Source organism: Piliocolobus tephrosceles, chromosome 7 (assembly GCF_002776525.5).
Source record: "Piliocolobus tephrosceles isolate RC106 chromosome 7, ASM277652v3, whole genome shotgun sequence".
Classification (NCBI taxonomy): domain Eukaryota; kingdom Metazoa; phylum Chordata; class Mammalia; order Primates; family Cercopithecidae; genus Piliocolobus; species Piliocolobus tephrosceles.
The window spans coordinates 101,375,707-101,394,187 of NC_045440.1; the positions used below are offsets into that span (position 1 = coordinate 101,375,707).

An 18,481-nucleotide genomic window follows, 5' to 3' on the forward strand; every position below is an offset into this window, starting at 1 on the left:
GTGTGATGTTCCCCTTCCCGAGTCCAAGTGATCTCATTGTTCAGTTCCCACCTATGAGTGAGAACATGCGGTGTTTGGTTTTCTCTTCTTGTGATAGTTTGCTAAGAATGATGGTTTCCAGCTGCATCCATGTCCCTACAAAGGATGCAAACTCATCCTTTTTTATGGCTGCATAGTATTCCATGGTGTATATGTGCCACATTTTCTTAATCCAGTCTGTCACAGATGGACATTTGGGTTATTCTTGGAGTTAATAACTGTCTTGGAGTTAACTGTCTTTTTTTTGTTGTGGTTGATTAGTGTTTTATGTACTTATTTTTAATTAATTCCCCCAAACTCTGACATAAACATATCTTCTCTCAATGCCTTCAGGTGCATGAGATAATTACTTTCAATTTTTGGAGTCATTGTTTTTTTAAATGCTCGTTCCTCCTGCTTTTCTCTTTGTTCCCTAGGCCTACTATAGAGATGTCTTGAAATTTCCTTTTATCATTTTCCTGGGATTTCCTTTTCTCCTATTGAATCCCGTTTCTTAGACCATATACGTTACTCTTTCTTGATTTACTCTCTTTTTTAGATGGAGCAAAATCCTCTGGTTATCTTCCTGGTATAGGAAGTAAACTTTTTTCAGGTCTGACATGTTTGAATGAATCTTCATTTTATCTTTATATGTAATTGATTAGACTGTATATAGATTTTTAGGGTGGGAGTGATTTTCCTACAGAAATTTGATAATCACATTATTGTCTTCTTGCTTTTGCGTTTCTGTTGAGAAGTTTGATGCCATTCTAATTGTTTAACCTTTTTTTGTTACCTGTTTTTGTTTTTATGTGTATGTGTCTGTCTTATGTCAGAAGCTTTTAGGAGTGTCTCTTTAGCCCTAATGTTCAGGTGGTATGAGTTTATGTGTGTGTGTTTTTCATTTGTTATACTGGATACATAGTAAACACTTTTAATTTGGAACTCCTTTTCTACAGTTTGGGAAATACTCTTGAACTATGTTTTTGATTCTTTTCCCCATTTTCTTTTAATAGTTCCTTCTAGACCTTTTGTTTTTTAGATATTGGATTGCTTAGTTGATCTTTTCATTTTATTTACATTTTTCTTCCATTTTCATTCTCTGGATTTTTTGGTTTTAATTTATGGGAGATTTTCTCAACTTTATTTTCCAATCTATTTATTAAAGATAATTAGCATCATATTTTTAATTTCTAAGTGCTTGTTTTTGTTGTTTGTATATTTTAAATAAATGTTCATTTCCTAATGCAGTATCTTCTGTACTGTCTTTGAGGACAGAAATCATTATTATTATTATTTGAAGTTTTCTTTTGCTCCTGGCTTTGTCTGTTTACCCCATGTTCCTTTTCTTTATGTTTTAAAATAATATCTGCCTGTCACACTTGTGATTTCCATCTAATATTTAACGATCCTTCATATTGCAGAATGAAGTACAAAATAACTGAAACCTCTGTGTGAGGTTGGGATTTGTTGATTGTAGGGGAATTGGACACATAGCTCATTTTTGGTTTGAGGATAATCGATTATCATTGTCATGGTTCCTTTTTCTTGAGCTTGCTCGTTTTTACAGAGAGAAAGCCGTCCATTTCCTTCTTGAGGTTTCTAAGCCTGGTACTTAGTAAAGGAAGGGGAGATTTCATTATCAGGAATCCAGAATCCAGATTCTAAGATAATTCCCCCCTTTTAGCATATGGTTGTATTTCATATTTCTCAGTTGAGAGTCCTCCTGGTTTAACCTCTCCAAAGTAAACCCTTTAGTCTTCTGCCAGGTGAGTGTCAGGTAGTTACTGACACTCATGGATTAGAGGAGAGGATTCTACATGGATTAAGAAAAATGATCTGTGGTCACTAGATAAAATTTTAGTCACCTCCTCATCTTTCTAACCTCATCTGCATCCCTGCCTTCAGTGCTGCGTGGCCTCTTTTTAATTCTTATATTTCTGGGGCTTATTGCAGGATAAATTTGCTTATTAGTTTAATTACCCACAGGCACTTATCTCTGTTCTACTAAGGCTACTCATTGCTACTTGTTCATCAGATATCCATCTTTCCAAATTTAGATGATAGCTCTTGCTTGTTTGAGAGCAGCCTATTTGGCTCTTGTCTTTTTATTTTTGGTTCTTTGTTAGTTTAGTGCCTTAAAATAATTTCTTAATAGTCTTTTGGTGGACTTCAGTGGGGGAACAGAAGTAATCATATGGTTTTACTCCTTAATCTTTTAATTCCACAGAGATATATAGATCTTTCTTGTTAGTTCATCTTTTAATATGTACATCATAACTACAAAAGTGATTGTAAGCTGATTACTGAACACTAGAAAGTTGACACTGAGGGAAAGGTCTCAGTGAGTCTTAAAGAATTATGGAGGGCAAGAAGGTTGGTGGAAAAATAATTAGGGTTAGCCTGGGCATCATAGTGAGACCCTGTCTCTACAAAAAAAGCAGGTGTGGTAGAGTACATACCTATAGTCCCAGCTACCCAGGAGGCTGAGATGGGAGGATCACTTGAGCCCAGGGGCTCAAGATTACAGTGAGCTATTAAGTTTAGGAAACTGTAAAAGAAGCCGTGTTATAAAATAATTTTAAAGAAACTCATTTGGTCTATCCATATTCTTTTGCTTTTGTATATACCAGAAACTAATTGAGATTTTTGGTTCTGAACACCATCAATGACTCTTTAGGAAATCTTTCAGTAGCTCTTGTTTGCTGACTACTATATAGGTTTCCTGTATTTCTTTTGAAAAATTGGTATTGAATGAGAGTCTGACCCTAAGGCATAAGAGCCAGGGGAGGGCAGGGTATCATTAAGTTCTGTTTCTGTCTCATCATCTAACATAGTGATTGGAACAGGTTAAGTTATCCATTGATTATACCTCCCTGCAAATACAGTAGATGTTAAATAGAGTTGCTCCGCATCCTTTCTTATAAAGAAAAATGAGATCCAGGCTTTGCCACTTTCTGACTTGGGCCTTTGCAAAATCCTTATTTCTCCAATCCTTTTTTTATATATATAGAATGAAAATAGTAGTAATAGCTCCTAAGGATTATTTTGTGTGTGCCAAATAAATAAAATAAACTGGGTACCATGCATGGCACTCAGTAAGTGCTCAATGAATGTTAAGTGCTATGATTACTATTATTGATACTACTGCTGCTGCTTTTATTGCTGCTGCTGCTACTACTACTACTACTACTACTACGATGATGATGATGATAGTATTAGCATTTTTGGCATCATTTAATTTTCTGAGATATTAAAATTTCCTGAGACATGAATTTTGAGAATCTGTTAAAAAATGCTTTAAAATGTGTAAAGTTTTAGATACCATTTCATAGGTGTAATGAACTCCTTAAAGTGTGCTATAGACCATAGGTTTAGAACTCCTTCTCAGAGGATAATGGATACCACTTCAAATGGACACAATTCAGGTGGCAAATATTGGAAAATAGCAACCAATCAGTACACAATTATATAAAGACAAAATACAAATTAGCAAATTAATAGCTTCAAGTGTTAGTCCGTTTTCATACTGCTGTAAAGAACTGCCTGAGACTGGGTAATTTATAAAGGAAAGACATTTAATTGATTCACAGTTCCACATGGCTGGGGAGGGCTCAGGAAATTTACAATTATGGCAGAATGCGAACGGGAAGCAAGTACCTTCTTCAGATGGTGGCAGGAGAGAGAATTACCAGCGAATGAGGAAGTGCCATGCTTTAAAAACCATTAGATCTTGTGAAAACTCCCTCACTATCATGAGAACAGCATGAGGGAAACTGCTCCCATAATCCAGTCACTTCCCACCTGGTTCTTCCCTTAAAACCTTGAGATTATAATTCAACATGGGGTTTGGGTGGGGTCACAAAGCTAAACCATATCATAAGGGTTGATTTGGGACAAGGTATTTCTCAGGATAACATTCTCTAACCATTTGCAAATCATTTAATGTACTTGTTAAATAGCAGAATTCTGGGCCATAGCTCAGGATGACTGAATCATAATTTCTTTGAGAGATTATGAGTCTTCTTGAATACCCTAAAGTTCAAAGTCAAGGATTTTAGAATGTTTACTACAACTATCATAGAAAGTGTATGGTCTTCTTAACTATTCATACATAGTTAAGGAAGCTTCAAAAACAAAGGATGGAATTTATTTAACCAAAGTGTGGAAAGGGAAAAATAGGCGAATTACGTTGGTGGGTTTTCATGAATAGTTGGCAAAATGAGTGACGAAGTCTTCTGTGATGGGATCAGATTGTGTTAAACACCCTAGATTTTTCACATAGTAACTGTTGTCCTCTGGGCAAAAATTAGTTACCTTCTCTGATCTATTGTATCCTCACCTGTAAAATGAAAATAATAATAATATCTATAATATAGGCCTGGTGTAATGACTGAATGAGAAAATGTACATAACACATACTGAAGTCCTCAGTAAATGTTAATTGATTAGAGTTAATTGTCATTATCATCATCATCATCACTATCGTCATCATTTTAGTGGTGGTTATCCATACTGTCAGTATAATATTCTTAAGGTTTCTTTGCCTGTATAATTCTCACCTACCCTTAAGGATCAAAATGAGGTTCTCCCTTTTGATTACATTTTTCTAACCATTTATTTATGGGAATCACTACCTTCTGTGCTTTTATATCCTTTAGCAAGTAGTATATAATAAAGATGTTAATATCTACTTTTTTGGTTAATTGATAAAAATTTATTTGCTTCCTATTTATCTACACAGAGCAAGTGAATATTATTTATAAGCTATTGTATTTTAACACAGGAGCTATTTGAGCTACAGGTTGAGTGATCCCCTACTCTGAAAATTCAAAATCTGAAATGTTCTAAAATCTGAAACTTTCTGAGAGCCAACGTGACTCTCAAAGGAAATGTTCATTGGAGCATTTTTGGTTTTTGATTTTCAGAGTGGAGATGCTCCACTGGTAAATATATAATACAAATATTCCAAAATTCAACAAAATCCAAAATTCAAGACACTTCTGCTCCCAAGTATTTTGGATAAGGCATCCTCGATCTGTATTTTGTTTCTGTTTCCTCATTTCACCTGACCAAGATATTTCAGAGAATTTGTTTACTCAGGTAGAGTCTCACTCTGTCGCCAGACTGGAGTACAGTGACGCGATCTCTGCTCACTGCAACCTCTGCCTCCCGGGTTCAAGTGATTCTCCTGCCTCAGCCTCCCTAGCAGCTCGGACTACAGGTGCATGCCACTATGCCCAGTTAATTTTTGTATTTCTTTTTTAGTAGAGACGGGGTTTCACCATGTTGACCAGGATGGTCTCGATCTCTTGACCTCGTGATCTCCTTGCCACGGCGGATCACGCCATGGTGCATGCACCACCATGCCCGGCCTAGGTGGAGACATTTAAACATAAAACTACCTGAGTAAGGCCAGGCCGCGGTGGCTAACACCTGTAATCCCAGCACTTTGGAAGGCCCAGGTGGGTGGATCACCTGAGGTCAGGAGTTCAACACCCGCCTGGCCAATATGGTGAAACCTCGTCTCTACTAAAAATACAAAAATTAGCCAGGCTGGTGGAACGCGCCCGTAATCCCAACTACTAGGGAGACTGAGGCAGGAGAATTGCCTGAACCCAGGAGGCAGAGATTGTAGTGACCTGAGACTGCACCACTGCACTCCAGCCTGGGTGACAGAGCGAGACTCTGTCTCAAAATAAATAAATAAATAAATAAAGTCTTCACCTAAATTAAACTCGACTGTATAAGTTAAATTTGTTTTAAAATGAAAAATCTTACTCTGTTTTCTAAAGCCAAATATTTTTAAAACTGTTTATTGTTTTTTTTTAAAGTATTTGTACATTTACTTTTATTTCTTGTGCTTGACTAATCAAGAATTGACTGCATAAGTATAGTTATGAGAGTTCTGACCATTTATTTTAAATTTGCATCCTTTCACCTCTGAAACACTAAACTATGAAACCTAACACAAATACTGTAAGAACATCTGAGGTAGATAGTTAAAGTATAATTAAGTTTAAATGCCTTGGTGAAGGAGTATAAAAATTATTTAAATTCAATCGGCTAGTACATTTGCAGTTTTCTTTTATTAGGTGTGAAATCTAAGAATCTCCTGCCAACTCTTGAAGGCTCAATCCAGAATGTTGAATTGAAGTACTGCAGCACATCATTGGTCAAATGTGCCTCTGGGACCATGGGATCAATAAAAATTTGTGCCAAAGCCCCAGGTATGTGCAGCTGGACCGTGTAAAACTTTATTGCCTGTATAGGAGAATTGGCCTTGCATTTTACAAGGAACGTTACTGAAACAAGAATTTACTCATTGTTTCTGTGAATCAGACATTTTAAATTTTTACTTAGAAATTTTTCTAATTGTACCAGGATGATACTTCTTGACTTTAACAAATTAATTTTTATTTAGGGAAAAATGCTGAGTTTTATGAATGATTATGAGGGAGAAAAAGGATTGTTTATTATACTTTTTGGGGGAATAGGAGGTGTGTGTGTGCGTGTGTGTGTGTATATATATATGTGTGTGTGTGTATATATATATACACACACATATATAAAAGACACTTAAATTAAAAAGTTGTTATTATAATATAATTAAATAGGAGACCCAATTGTTTTTAAATTTTGGTTGCAAATGACTTTACCTTCCTACCAATATTTTATTTCATAATATATTTTTAAAACTATTTGTGATTTTTTTCAGTGCAAAGTGATTTTAAGGTAAGTTTATAAAGGTCCAGATTTCATTTAATTTTTAGAAGACAGTGTGTTGTTTCCTTTTATAACCTTTTCTGGACATGTTCTGCATTCATTAGCAAATACGAAAACTTAAGAGTTAAAAATGCTTTACATGTTATGAAACTCAGTATAATTAAATGTATAGCTAATATCAAATTAAATAGAAATGTTATATTATGGTGTTAGTATATTTTAAAATCAAACATTCTCAAGTGACTCATGTTTTATTTTTGTTATTGTCTTACAAATATTTCTTTTCAGTTGATAGTGGAAAAGAGAAGTTGATTCCCTTGCTTCAGGGTCCTTCCGACACTAAAGACCTTCATGGCACCAAGTGGCTCAACGAGAGTAGAAAGCCAGAGTCTCTCTTAGCTCCAGATTTGATGGCCTTCACAATCCAAGTTCCACAATATATTGACTACTGCCACAATTCTGGTAAGTACAAACCTATCATTATTCCCTTATTTTGCATTATTTTTCCCAGAAAGGCTTTTAAAATTGGTATTTTTTTTTTTTTTTAGCTATTTTTGTCAATTGGCTTTCTCTGCAGTTGTGCTTTTTCAAAATTCAGATTAAGAATTTTTGTATCACTTTTGTTAATTGGAATGTGTTTATAAATAATAATGATTTTATTTATATGAGAGAATTTAGCTGTATGTATAGTGGTTAACTTCAGATTCACCTATATAAGGAACAACTGAGTTTTAAAATATAGCATATCATTATAATGCAGACTTTCTAGGGATAGTAGCACTTTGTAACCCACAGTTTGTCATGTGTAAATTAGGTGTTTTTACCTTCTATAATTTTTTAGGAATGAAAAGATTTGATGGTAGAACTGAGAAAAAAATCTCAGAGGCCATTATCTCATTTTTTAGAGTTTTTTTTTTTTTTTTCCTGGTAGCACTTTGAATAGAATCTATTTCATTTTATTCTACACCGTAATAGCAGAGCTATACCTCTCATGTTGAGAGGAGGTATCAGAAGGATCAATGAAGACTGAGAAAAGAAAAATGTATGATAGGTAGAGATCACTATCAGCCATGAATTCACTTAGCCAGTGTGTGGTTAGCAAAGTCAGGGTGTTCAGTCAATGAGGCTAGCAACATGATAGTAATATAGACATTTGTTTTAAAAGATAGGTGGTCCACATTTTCTCTCTAGAAATAACTGGCTAGTGAGTAGTTTCAAATAGTTGCTTAAGAGTAGAGCTTCATTAACATTATTCAATAACTACTGTAGCTTATTGAAAGTGTGTTCAGCACTAGTATGTTCAAGTAGAAACTATGAAAAGATTTGCAATTAACTGAGCAGAGACTATGTAGAGGTGAATATTGAATAAAGCAGTACACAAGTGAATATATAGAGGGACACAAAACATTTGAAAGATGAATATATCATGGTAATATTTGCAGTTGAGTGGCATCCACACTGATAACTGGAAATTAGTATTTGAAAGGTGAGTCTAAGGATGCTGTCTGTCAGCATGCTTCTAAGGACAGCACACCTCAAAAATAAGATTTCAGCCTAGTAAGAATGGGTTAAAGAACGAATGACTAGAGGATGACTCCAGGATCCAAAGTAGGGCTGTCGCTGTAGAGAAAAGATTTTACCAATGTCTTAAGGCAGGGATTGGTAAACACTTTATTAAAGGGCCTGACAGCTAATATTTTAGGGTTTATGGCCCATACAGTCTCTTTCTCAACTATTTCTGCTGTTGTAGCACAAAAATAGCTACAGACGAGACTTAGATGAATGGATGTGACTGTGTTTCAATAAAGCTTTATTTATAAAAGCAGGAAGTGGGCCAGATTTGGCCTATGTGGTTTGTCTAACATGGTTATAGGAAGAAGGAATTGGTGGATAAATATCATGGCTTTGTTAATGCCTATTTAATCATGTTCCTTAAATATATTGTTTGGTAAACTTCTTTATAGAATTACCCATATAATAATTTTTGTTTTCAAATAATAAACCTAAGATGATACTAAAATGACCAGACCATTCAGTTACAATTTTGATACCTAAGAAGAGATTAATCTTACTAGAATCTTGCCATTGAAGAAAATTCTTACCTAATTTTTGGTTTACCGTATATACAATTAAAATAAATTAATAAGTTGAGTGTATTTAAATAATCTGTCCTTCTAACAATATTTATATTATCTTTTGTAATTTAAATGCATTTCTAGGGTCACAAAATTTTATTTGTGGTTTTAACTTTTTATATGGCTCTAAAAGTAAACTGGTATAAGAAAAATTATCTGTGACACCTATAATATTTATAAAGTTTTAACTTTTTCTTGCTGTTAAGGAAATTCACCTAATCTGCAACATTAGTGTTATGTATAATGGTATGTTTATGGATTTGTGTGTAAAATTTTAATGTGATCATGTATTTAGTGCTTTGAAAATTTTCCTTTGGGTATGTTTTAAACCTAAAATGTAATATATTTTAACTTAAAACTACATTCACATAGTTTATTTGGGGCATTTTTAAATTTAAATTTTTCATCCACCCTAGAACTGCCACCCACATTCATGGCTTAGGTATTTATGGTATGGTTTAGAGTGCTAATAAGTACTATTTTTATGCCAGTTTTAAAATAATTTGGATTAATCTTATGTTCTTGTAACAAGATTTAAATTGGATGTGTATGTGAGTATGACTGATGTTATAGACAAATCATAAGTAAATCTTAAATGAAAAATTTAATAATTCATTAACAGTCCTTCAAGACTTTACTAAAATATTATACTTTCAGCAAGTACTTTCCTGACCATTGTATCTAAATTTCTCTCTCTGTCTCCTACACACATATTGACATTTCTTATTTCTCTATACTTCTTTTGTTTTCCTTAGTGCTTATCAGAATCTACCATACTATATATGTTAATGATTTATAATGTTGATTGTTTCCCCTGCTATTAGAATTTTATGCTTCATTTGTGCAGGATGTTTTGTCTCTTTTTGGTCACTGTTGTATTCCCAGTGTCTAGACCAGTACCTGGTACATAAGCTAACAATAAATACTTATTGAATGAATAAGCAAGTAACTGATGATTACATTTACTTTCCTTTGGTTTTTGAAGTTGAAGCATAATGGAATAGAGACAGGAATCTTTCCAGAGGCTTAAGGGAAGAAAAAGATGTTAGGTGGTTAAATCTTTTAGGTGAACAGTTAAAGGGAAGCATGAGTGGTCTCTGCTTGTGTTTTCACAGATAGATGTCTAGGTGAGGTTGTTAATGAACTTTTCCCATGAGCTTATAGAATTTGAATGATGATCATACTAACTGGCTTTTTTAGGGTCATGGCATGACGTGTGGAAGACAGCTGCCCCTTGTGCATATACTTAAATTGAGGGGGATGGATGGTTAAACTGGGGACCAGCAAATGTTGCAGATGCTATGTAAAAGTCAATTAGAAAGTGAGTTTTTAGAGGAGCTAATTACCTAAGCAGCCTTTTGACTGTGATTTGAGAATGTGAGGGAATGGACAGCTTTATTAATGGGGATTTGGAATTATGACGGAAAGAAATATTAATGGTATTAGTAAAACTCATAGAAACAGTACTTTACAATTAAAAAATCACATTTGTGTAAATTATTTTATTTGCTTACAAATCAAAACTGTTTTAGGCAGAGAAAATATAATTTGTGTCTTGCAGAGGAGGAAATAGATGCCTAGAAGTTCAATGACTTGTCCAATTGCCTAGCAAGTCAGACTTTGAACTAGAACTTGGAACTTCTAGCTGTACATTTTCCCACCATGTTGGGTGTTGGGCTGTTTATCATTTTCTCTTTTAACCTTAGAATCCACCTTACTGAACACTGCATCCTTCAGTCTTAAAAGTTCCTAATGTAAAGGATCTCCTTTTTTACTTTATATTAAGCACTGTCAAAAGAGCCACACTGTCATCTTATAGCATTGCTTTGACTTTGAAGTTTCAGCAATTCCCTTTACACTTACCCCTCTTCCCTCCTTGATTGCATTCTGTACTTGACAAACTCTGATTAACAGCAAAGGAGCTGAATGCTCTGATTAGAATACAATGTGCCAGCACACATTCTGTATTTATGGTTACTACTCAGGGGAACCATTTAATGTCACATTTCTTAGTTTTGTATAGATACAACAGGTCAAATAGGGAAATAGATGCTTCTCTGGTTCCTTCGTAGGTAGAAGCACTTGGTGACTATAACTGATATATGTAAAACATTTAAAAATAGATTCTGCCAGGTGCAGTGTCTCATCTCTGTAATCCCAGCACTTTGGGAAGGGTGAGGTGGAAGGATCACTTGAGCCTGGGAGGCAGAGGTTGCAATGAGCCAAGGTCGCATACTGCACTGTAGCCTGGGTGACAGAATGCAACCCTGTCTCAAAAATAAATAAAAATAAAAATGGGGTTCTAAATATTTTTCTTCCCCTCCTTTTTTTTTTTTTTTGAGACAGAACTTGCCCACGCTGGAGTGCCGTGGGCATGATCTCAGTTTACTGAAACCTCCGCTTCCTGGGTTCAAATGATTCTCATGCCTTACAGAGGCGCACCACCACGTCTGGCTAATTTTTGTATTTTTAGTAGAGACGGGGTTTCACCATGTTGGCCAGGCTGCTCTTGAACTCCTGGCCTCATGTAATCCACCCGCCTTAGCCTCCCAAAGTGTTGAGATTACAGGCATGAGCCACTGTGCCTGGACTCCCTTGTCTTTTTATTATAGACTTTGGCTCTTCTTATGCTATATTTTCCGTATGATTCATAGCAGGTTCTGCTTGCTAAAGAGTTCTGAGTCTTTGTTAATCATGGTATTAATGTGTAAATAAATTTTGAAGTGTCTGCTATTTAGGGATATAAAATGACCATGAATTACTATCAGCTTAGAATCAAAAGAATTTAGGCCATCATTTCAATTTTTTTTTGAAACGGAATCTCGCTCTGTCACCCAGGCTGAAGTGCAGTGACATGATCTTGGCTCACTGCAACCTCCGCCTCCCGGGTTCATGCCATTCTCCTGCCTCAGCCTCCCAAGTAGCTGGGACTACAGGCACCCGCTACCATGCCCAGCTAATTTTTTGTATTTTTAGTGGAGACGGGGTTTCACTGTGTTAGCCAGGATGGTCTCAGTCTCCTGACCTTGTGATCCACCCACCGCAGCCTCCCGAAGTGCTGGGGTTACAGGCATGAGCCATTGCGCCTGGCCTGTCATTTCAATTTCTAAGCCAGTGTTAGGAGTTCTGTTTATATGTCTCCTGCTCTCTATTTGCTCTAGCTCTGCTGGCCTTTTTTGATGTCCTCTGTGGTGGTTATGTATTTACATGTACTGTTTTTTCTGTCTAGGATTCTCACAACCATCCTTACCCTTTTTATACCTGTTTATTTCCAGCTCAGTCTCAAGATCTCAGCTCAACTACTATTTATCCAAGGAAGCCTTCTGTGACTGCCTTTTCCCTACTCTCTCCCATGCCACTCAATTTAATTAAGTACCTCTTTTACATTCTTTCATAGCTGTTAAGATGGTGTATATTTATATATGTCTTTACCACTTGACAGTAAGTTCCATGCGGGCAGAATTAATCACTGGTTGCTTACCATTTTATCTCCAGGGCCTGTCATTGATTAATGCACAAAGAATGCATGAGAAATCATTTGTTGAATGAATGAATAAATGAATGAACATTTATGACAGATGTTCAAGGGTGTAAATTTGACAGATTAAATAGTAGGTTCTTAATACATGTTAGCCTCCTTTTCTTTTCTCTATTTCTGTTTCTTCTTCCTCTTCCTTTTCCTTCTGCATGTATCTACCACTAGAGAAAATATCTACCAATATCTTCCTCTGTAAGATAGTTCTAATTACTATTAGATTATTTATTCACTGGACTGTAACTTCCATTTACTGGTCTGATTTTATTCTTATAAATGACATGAAATAATGTATCAGCCTGAAACATACCTGACAACACATATTATTTTACCTTTCTTACCTTTTTTTCCCTTCCTTTCATTTGGTATTCATCCTCTTTAGTCTCCAGCATTTACTGCTATGGTTGATCATACCCTTTCTATTCAATCCTTAGTTTCTCTTGGCTTCTAAGTGTTCAGAGACAAGTCTCTATAGCAGTGGTCCTCAACTGTTTTGGGCACCCGGGACCTGTTTCATGGAAGACAATTTTTCAAAGGACTTGGGTGGTGGGGGATAGTTTCCAGATGAAACTTGTCCACCTCAGATCATCAGGCATTAGATTGTCATAAGGAATGTGCAAGCTAGATCCCTTGCGTGCGCATTTCACAACAGGCTTTGTGCTCCTATGAGCATCTAATACTGCTGCTGATCTGACAGGAGGCAGAGCTCAGGCATTAATGCTTGCTTGCCTGCCCACTCTTCACCTTCTGCTGTGTGGCCCAGTTCCTAACAGGCCATGGACTGGTACGGGTCCATGACCCAGGGGTTGGGGACCCCCTGATCGATAGGTCTTTTTTGTTTTTGCACTTCTTGTGAATGGAGGTGCTGACTGCCCTTTGTTCTGGACTGTCTATTCAAAGATGTTCTTATAGTGAACAGCCTTGGAAGACAAATATCATGTCTCATTCTGGAGCAAAGAGAAAGCATGCTTACTGTTATAAAACATTTGGTTTCTTAACTTAGGGTTCATCTCCTGTTACGTAATTCACTGCATGTACAGGCAGCCATCTGAAGAAACCTGCATACCATCCCCTCTGTGAGACTTGTGGGCAAAGGGAACAGATGCAAATATGTTGATACTGGTGTTGCTTCCTGTGCCATAGGTAATAACGTCCTTATTTGTGACTTGAGATCTTTGTCTTCTGCAGCCTTCTTGAAACTGTGGTAGTGCATGGTCTTAGGTCCCTCACAATTCTTGACACCAGAACAATGTCATTTCTTGGTTTTCCTTGCTTTGTTCCCCTCCTCAAAGATGTTTCTTTTTTCTGTTCCTTAAATGTAGGTTGTTACCAAGATTATATTATTGACCCTGTCTTTGTATCTGAATGATCTAATCAATACTTCTGTTTTCAGCAACCAACCATAAGTTTATATCTTTCTGTCCATTTATTTTCTTTTGAGATCTGGACTGCAAATTTCAGCTACTTCTTAAATATTTTCTTTGGATATTTTAATGGTCCAAATACATTCAAAACTAAACTCAGTATAATTTTTTATTCCCTATTTCATGCTTCATTATTCACTCTTTTAATTAATGGCACTATTTCCCTTTTAATACTGTCAATTTCAGCACTACCTCAATTCTGCCTTCTTCCTTCCCTGCACAAGGTTGATGTTTTATAAAAGCTTCTACCACTCCACCAATTAAATATCCTAGGTAAAACATCATATGATTTGTCTTCAGATTGTCAAACCGACTACTTCCACTACATGTTTGAAAATGTCTTCTTTAAAATGTTACTCTAAAATTTAACACTGTCCTCCACATACCACAAAGTACAATATATGTACTTCTCAGATTTGTATAGGGGACTTCTATTCAGTTGCTACTTGTCTTGAGTTTGTATGCTACTTGGAAACCGTGGATCTTTTTCACACGAACTACTCTTAAGACATTTTTACATACTTTATATGTCTACATTAGTTTATGAACCTACGTGGAAAGCTTTATACTTATTTCTATGAAATTTCACCTAATTGATTTTGGTCCACCATTAACGAAGACGATACCTTTTTTTTTTTTTAAGACGGAGTCTCGCTCTGTCGCCCAGGCTGGAGTGCAGTGGCGTGATCTCAGCTCACTGCAAGCTCCGCCTCCAAGGTTTACGCCATTCTCCTGCCTCAGCCTCCCGAGTAGCTGGGACTACAGGCGCCCACCACCACGCCCGACTAGTTTTTTTGTATTTTTTTTGTAGAAACGGGGTTTCACCATGTTAGCCAGGATGATCTCGATCTCCTGACCTCGTGATCTGCCCATCTCGGCCTCCCAAAGTGCTGGGATTACAGGCTTGAGCCCCCGCGCCCGGCCGTGGATACCTTTTAAAGTATCTGGTTAGCTGTAGTCAGTTGTGCAATTCAAATGCACATACTATTTTTACTTTTAATATAATGAAACTAAAAATAACGGTTTTTAGTAAGGTAAGAAAAGTAGATTTATATGATTGTGATGTTATTTTAAAATAATTTAAAATAAGTGTTCTTCTTAAAGTATCTTTAAATGTAATGCCAATGTAAACCAGTCTTTGTATTATCTTGTATAATTTGTTTCAGAATTAAGTAATATAAAATGTTTAACTTTACCAAATTGTAATAAATTAAAAATAATTTAAAATTTTACTCATCAAACACGGGAAACTTTTGATCATTGCTATTGGAAAGGAAAGCCACAATTACAATTCTAATCTCTGTAAATTTACTGTTACATTGGGAGGTAGTTCTTTCTCTTGATTAAAACATACCAGCAAACAGACACACTCTTTTGTTTCACCATTTGGAGTTGGTTGTTTAGAATATATTGTTTAGGAGTTTTAAAAATGGAGACAGTATTTTATATTGTAAGTTGTAGTTTGTAGAGAATGTCTGTTTTGGTTTCAAAAAATTCTGCTCCTAATGTAGAAATAAGCGAATTGCCTTGAAGTTATATGTTTAGTATTTTTGACAGAACACATGAGTAAGAATGCTTATATATTGTAGCAATTAAAGACAATTCACATTTGTGGTTTGGGCATAAATGTGTAAAAATTATACCCATCTATCTTATTACATTTCCTCTTTCCTCCCTGAGGACTTTACTATGTACTTTATCTGTAATTGTTGCCAGTTTTCTATCATGTTCCCACTGGGCTTCTGGTGCAAAAAATCTTATCCTCTTGATGACAGAGCTTGCCTGAATGATTTCATGCTCCTAGCATTTTTGTTCACGGGAATTAGGGGCAAAATGTAACTACAGCTGAACAGAGCGTCTATTTTTGTAATTTTGAAGTTTAGGCTCTGTTATTGGAACTAAATGAAGAGATGCAGGTGTTCTCCAGTCCAAGCCCTTTGGGAGTTTTGATGGTAGATGCTTGAAAAGAAAATGCATGTGTTTCCACAGTCAAACAGCAGCTGTGAGACAAGGATTTATGCTTTTCTCAGAACTTTGGGATTTCAAAATGTTACATTTAATCACAAGCCCAGAAAGGGGAGCAAATGTTAAAGATGTTACGCATAAAAGTAAGTTTACTGATTTCTTTACCACACGAACTAGTTGTGGGAACGTAGGACGTAAGTACTTTTTAATCATAATGCAAGCAATTTCTAAAGGATTATGATAATTGTAAGGACATTGCCTTTTGAAAATGTTACATTTCTAGTGCAGATAGTTTATCCTACTAATTTCTTAAATTATATTGATTTTTTACCATTTAGAGATGCAAACATAAGACGAAAGGTATGGTAAACTCTTTGTCATATGCATTTTAATTTTTTTTCCCCAAAAAGTTTAATAAATATTTTATTGTAAAAACAATATTTTCAGGTACTAGAGATGTCAGGTTCTAGCTAGGATAGTAACTAAGGGAATTAACAGATATTTAAATACAGGTGTATATTTAAATGTTTACACAAAACAAAGCATATATATATATATACACGTTTAAAATATTTTTTCTTTTTTCAAATCATGAAATTACTTTGTGTTGTAGTTGATTTTCAAATTTATCTTTATTAAAGCACCACCTTGCAGTATTACTTTGCCATTCTCCTATTTTTATTGCTCTACTTTTTTAGCATAATCATTCATTCATCTAACAAGTATTGCATATTTTTTGTGCGTAGAACTACAATGATGCATCAAAGTTTCTACAGTGAATCAACTTCTAATGAGGAGTAAGCATGTAAACAACTACAGCTGCATGAATGAATGATATAAAGGCTCATGTTTTGGGTTCAGCTTCATCCATTATAAATTATGTTACTTTGAGGAAGTAAACCTTTCTGAGTATTGGTTTCTTTTTTTCTTTACTTTATTTTGAGATAGGATCTTACTCTGTCATCCAGGAAGGAGTGCAGTGGTGCTTTCATCCTCTACCTCCTGGGCCCAAGAGATCCTCCTCCTTGAGTCTCCCGAATAGCTAGGACTACAGGCATGAGCCGCCACACCTGGCTAAATTTTGTGTGTGTGTGTGTTTTTTTTTTTTTTGCAGAGACAGAGTCCCACAATGTTGCCCAGGTTGGTCTTGAACTCCTACATTCAAGCGATCTTTCCACCTTGGCCTCCCAAAGTGTTAGGATTATAGGCGTGAGCCACAGCGCCTGGCCTAGTGTTGATTTGTCATCTATAAAATGGAGATACTCTTATCTGCTTACTAAGATTGCTGTGAAGATTAAATTAAATACTGTATCCTCAAATACATTGTAAACTTTAAAGCATAACGTGGATTTTAAGTATTAATTATTCTGTTCAAAATAGTACCCTATATTAACCAGTCATTGAAAATGCAAGGTTTTTCTCTCAGTCCTTTCTTTTCCTTGCTTAATCTCGACATCCCAGCTAGTGGTATCTACTTTAAATTTTGTCTCAAGGTAAAAATGTGCAAACCTATGATTATGCATTTCTGAAGCTAGGAGCAAATCCTTTACATAGTTTCGTTATTCTCCTTCCACACTGAAATACACCCTGGAAGCTATGATGTGAGGAGTCAGGAACAGTTGCAATAGCAACAGGAAATTACTTCGCTTGCTTCCTTTGAAAGGTCCCAGATTCTGGAAGGAAGCCAGAGGGAGAAATCCCTTGAGCCTTAAGGGTAACTGGTTTTCCTCATTTATATAGCACAAGGTCAAATTTTTTGCATTTTTTACTGCTTGTATAGTAAAAGTAAACTGGCATTGAGAGTAAATAGTAGCTTCATTAATAAGTAGTAAATTAATATACAAAAAGTATTTGGGTTGTATACTGGGCTGCAGGTGAACTTGACTAGAAAATATGGACTGTCTCATAATTTCTCTAAAGTATGTTTTATATGGATCAAAAAGGTACCATTATTACTTTATTTTCTACTTAGAATATAATATGTTTTCTATGGGAGTTTTTATTTTTGCAACTCATAGCTTTTGTGTTTAAGATCCAATGACATTAACCTTGTGATCCTGTGCAGATTTTGAAGTTGGCTGTATAGTAGCTTTCATATAGGCCAAAAGAGGAGTAGAAGCTGTAGTGAACCCATAGGAGTTGCTTTACAAAACGCTTAGGGGTGAAATGCACATCAGTCTTTGCTACCTGCCCCTTCTCCTAGTTGTTCTATCCCCTCTAGAAAAAACCTCATTCTACTGACAGCCTTTGCATTCCTTTTATTCAGTCTGGTATACATGGGAATCATTCTTATACCATTGCATTGTTTTGCAAGTGAGACTCAGTTGTCTGTTAATATGTGAGAGTTTAAGTGTTTTACTAAGGATCTATCTGTTTTATTTTCACCTCCCTCTGACTTTTGCCCTTCCTCCTCCCCATCCCTTTCCTCTCCCCTCCCTTCCCAATTAATTACTCCTTCTAAGCACAACCATAGCACTTTCACTGTATCCTGCTGCAAATAGTCTTAACTGTTTGTAGGATTCCTTCCCCATGAAGCTGGGAGTTCCTAATGGCAGGGAACCATAACTAGTGTATGATAGGTATTCAGTAAATATAGGCTGGTCCAAAGGAAATTTTTTTTTGCCATTTGGGCATAGCCCTATTGTTTGCAGGTACATATTTCATTTCTGAATTGCTCT

The 18,481-nt window shown here is 35.7% G+C and overlaps 1 protein-coding gene across 1 annotated transcript in view; it reads left to right on the forward strand.

The window, feature by feature from the left end:
- Positions 1-18,481, forward strand: part of LOC111520902 (vacuolar protein sorting-associated protein 13B) — an 883,038-nt gene that overhangs the window by 274,913 nt on the left and 589,644 nt on the right. Inside the window, exons 18-19 of the mRNA XM_026454936.2 lie at positions 6,114-6,248; positions 7,033-7,206. Of these exons, the coding sequence (XP_026310721.1) occupies positions 6,114-6,248; positions 7,033-7,206 (309 nt within the window). The remainder of the gene's footprint in view (positions 1-6,113; positions 6,249-7,032; positions 7,207-18,481) is intronic.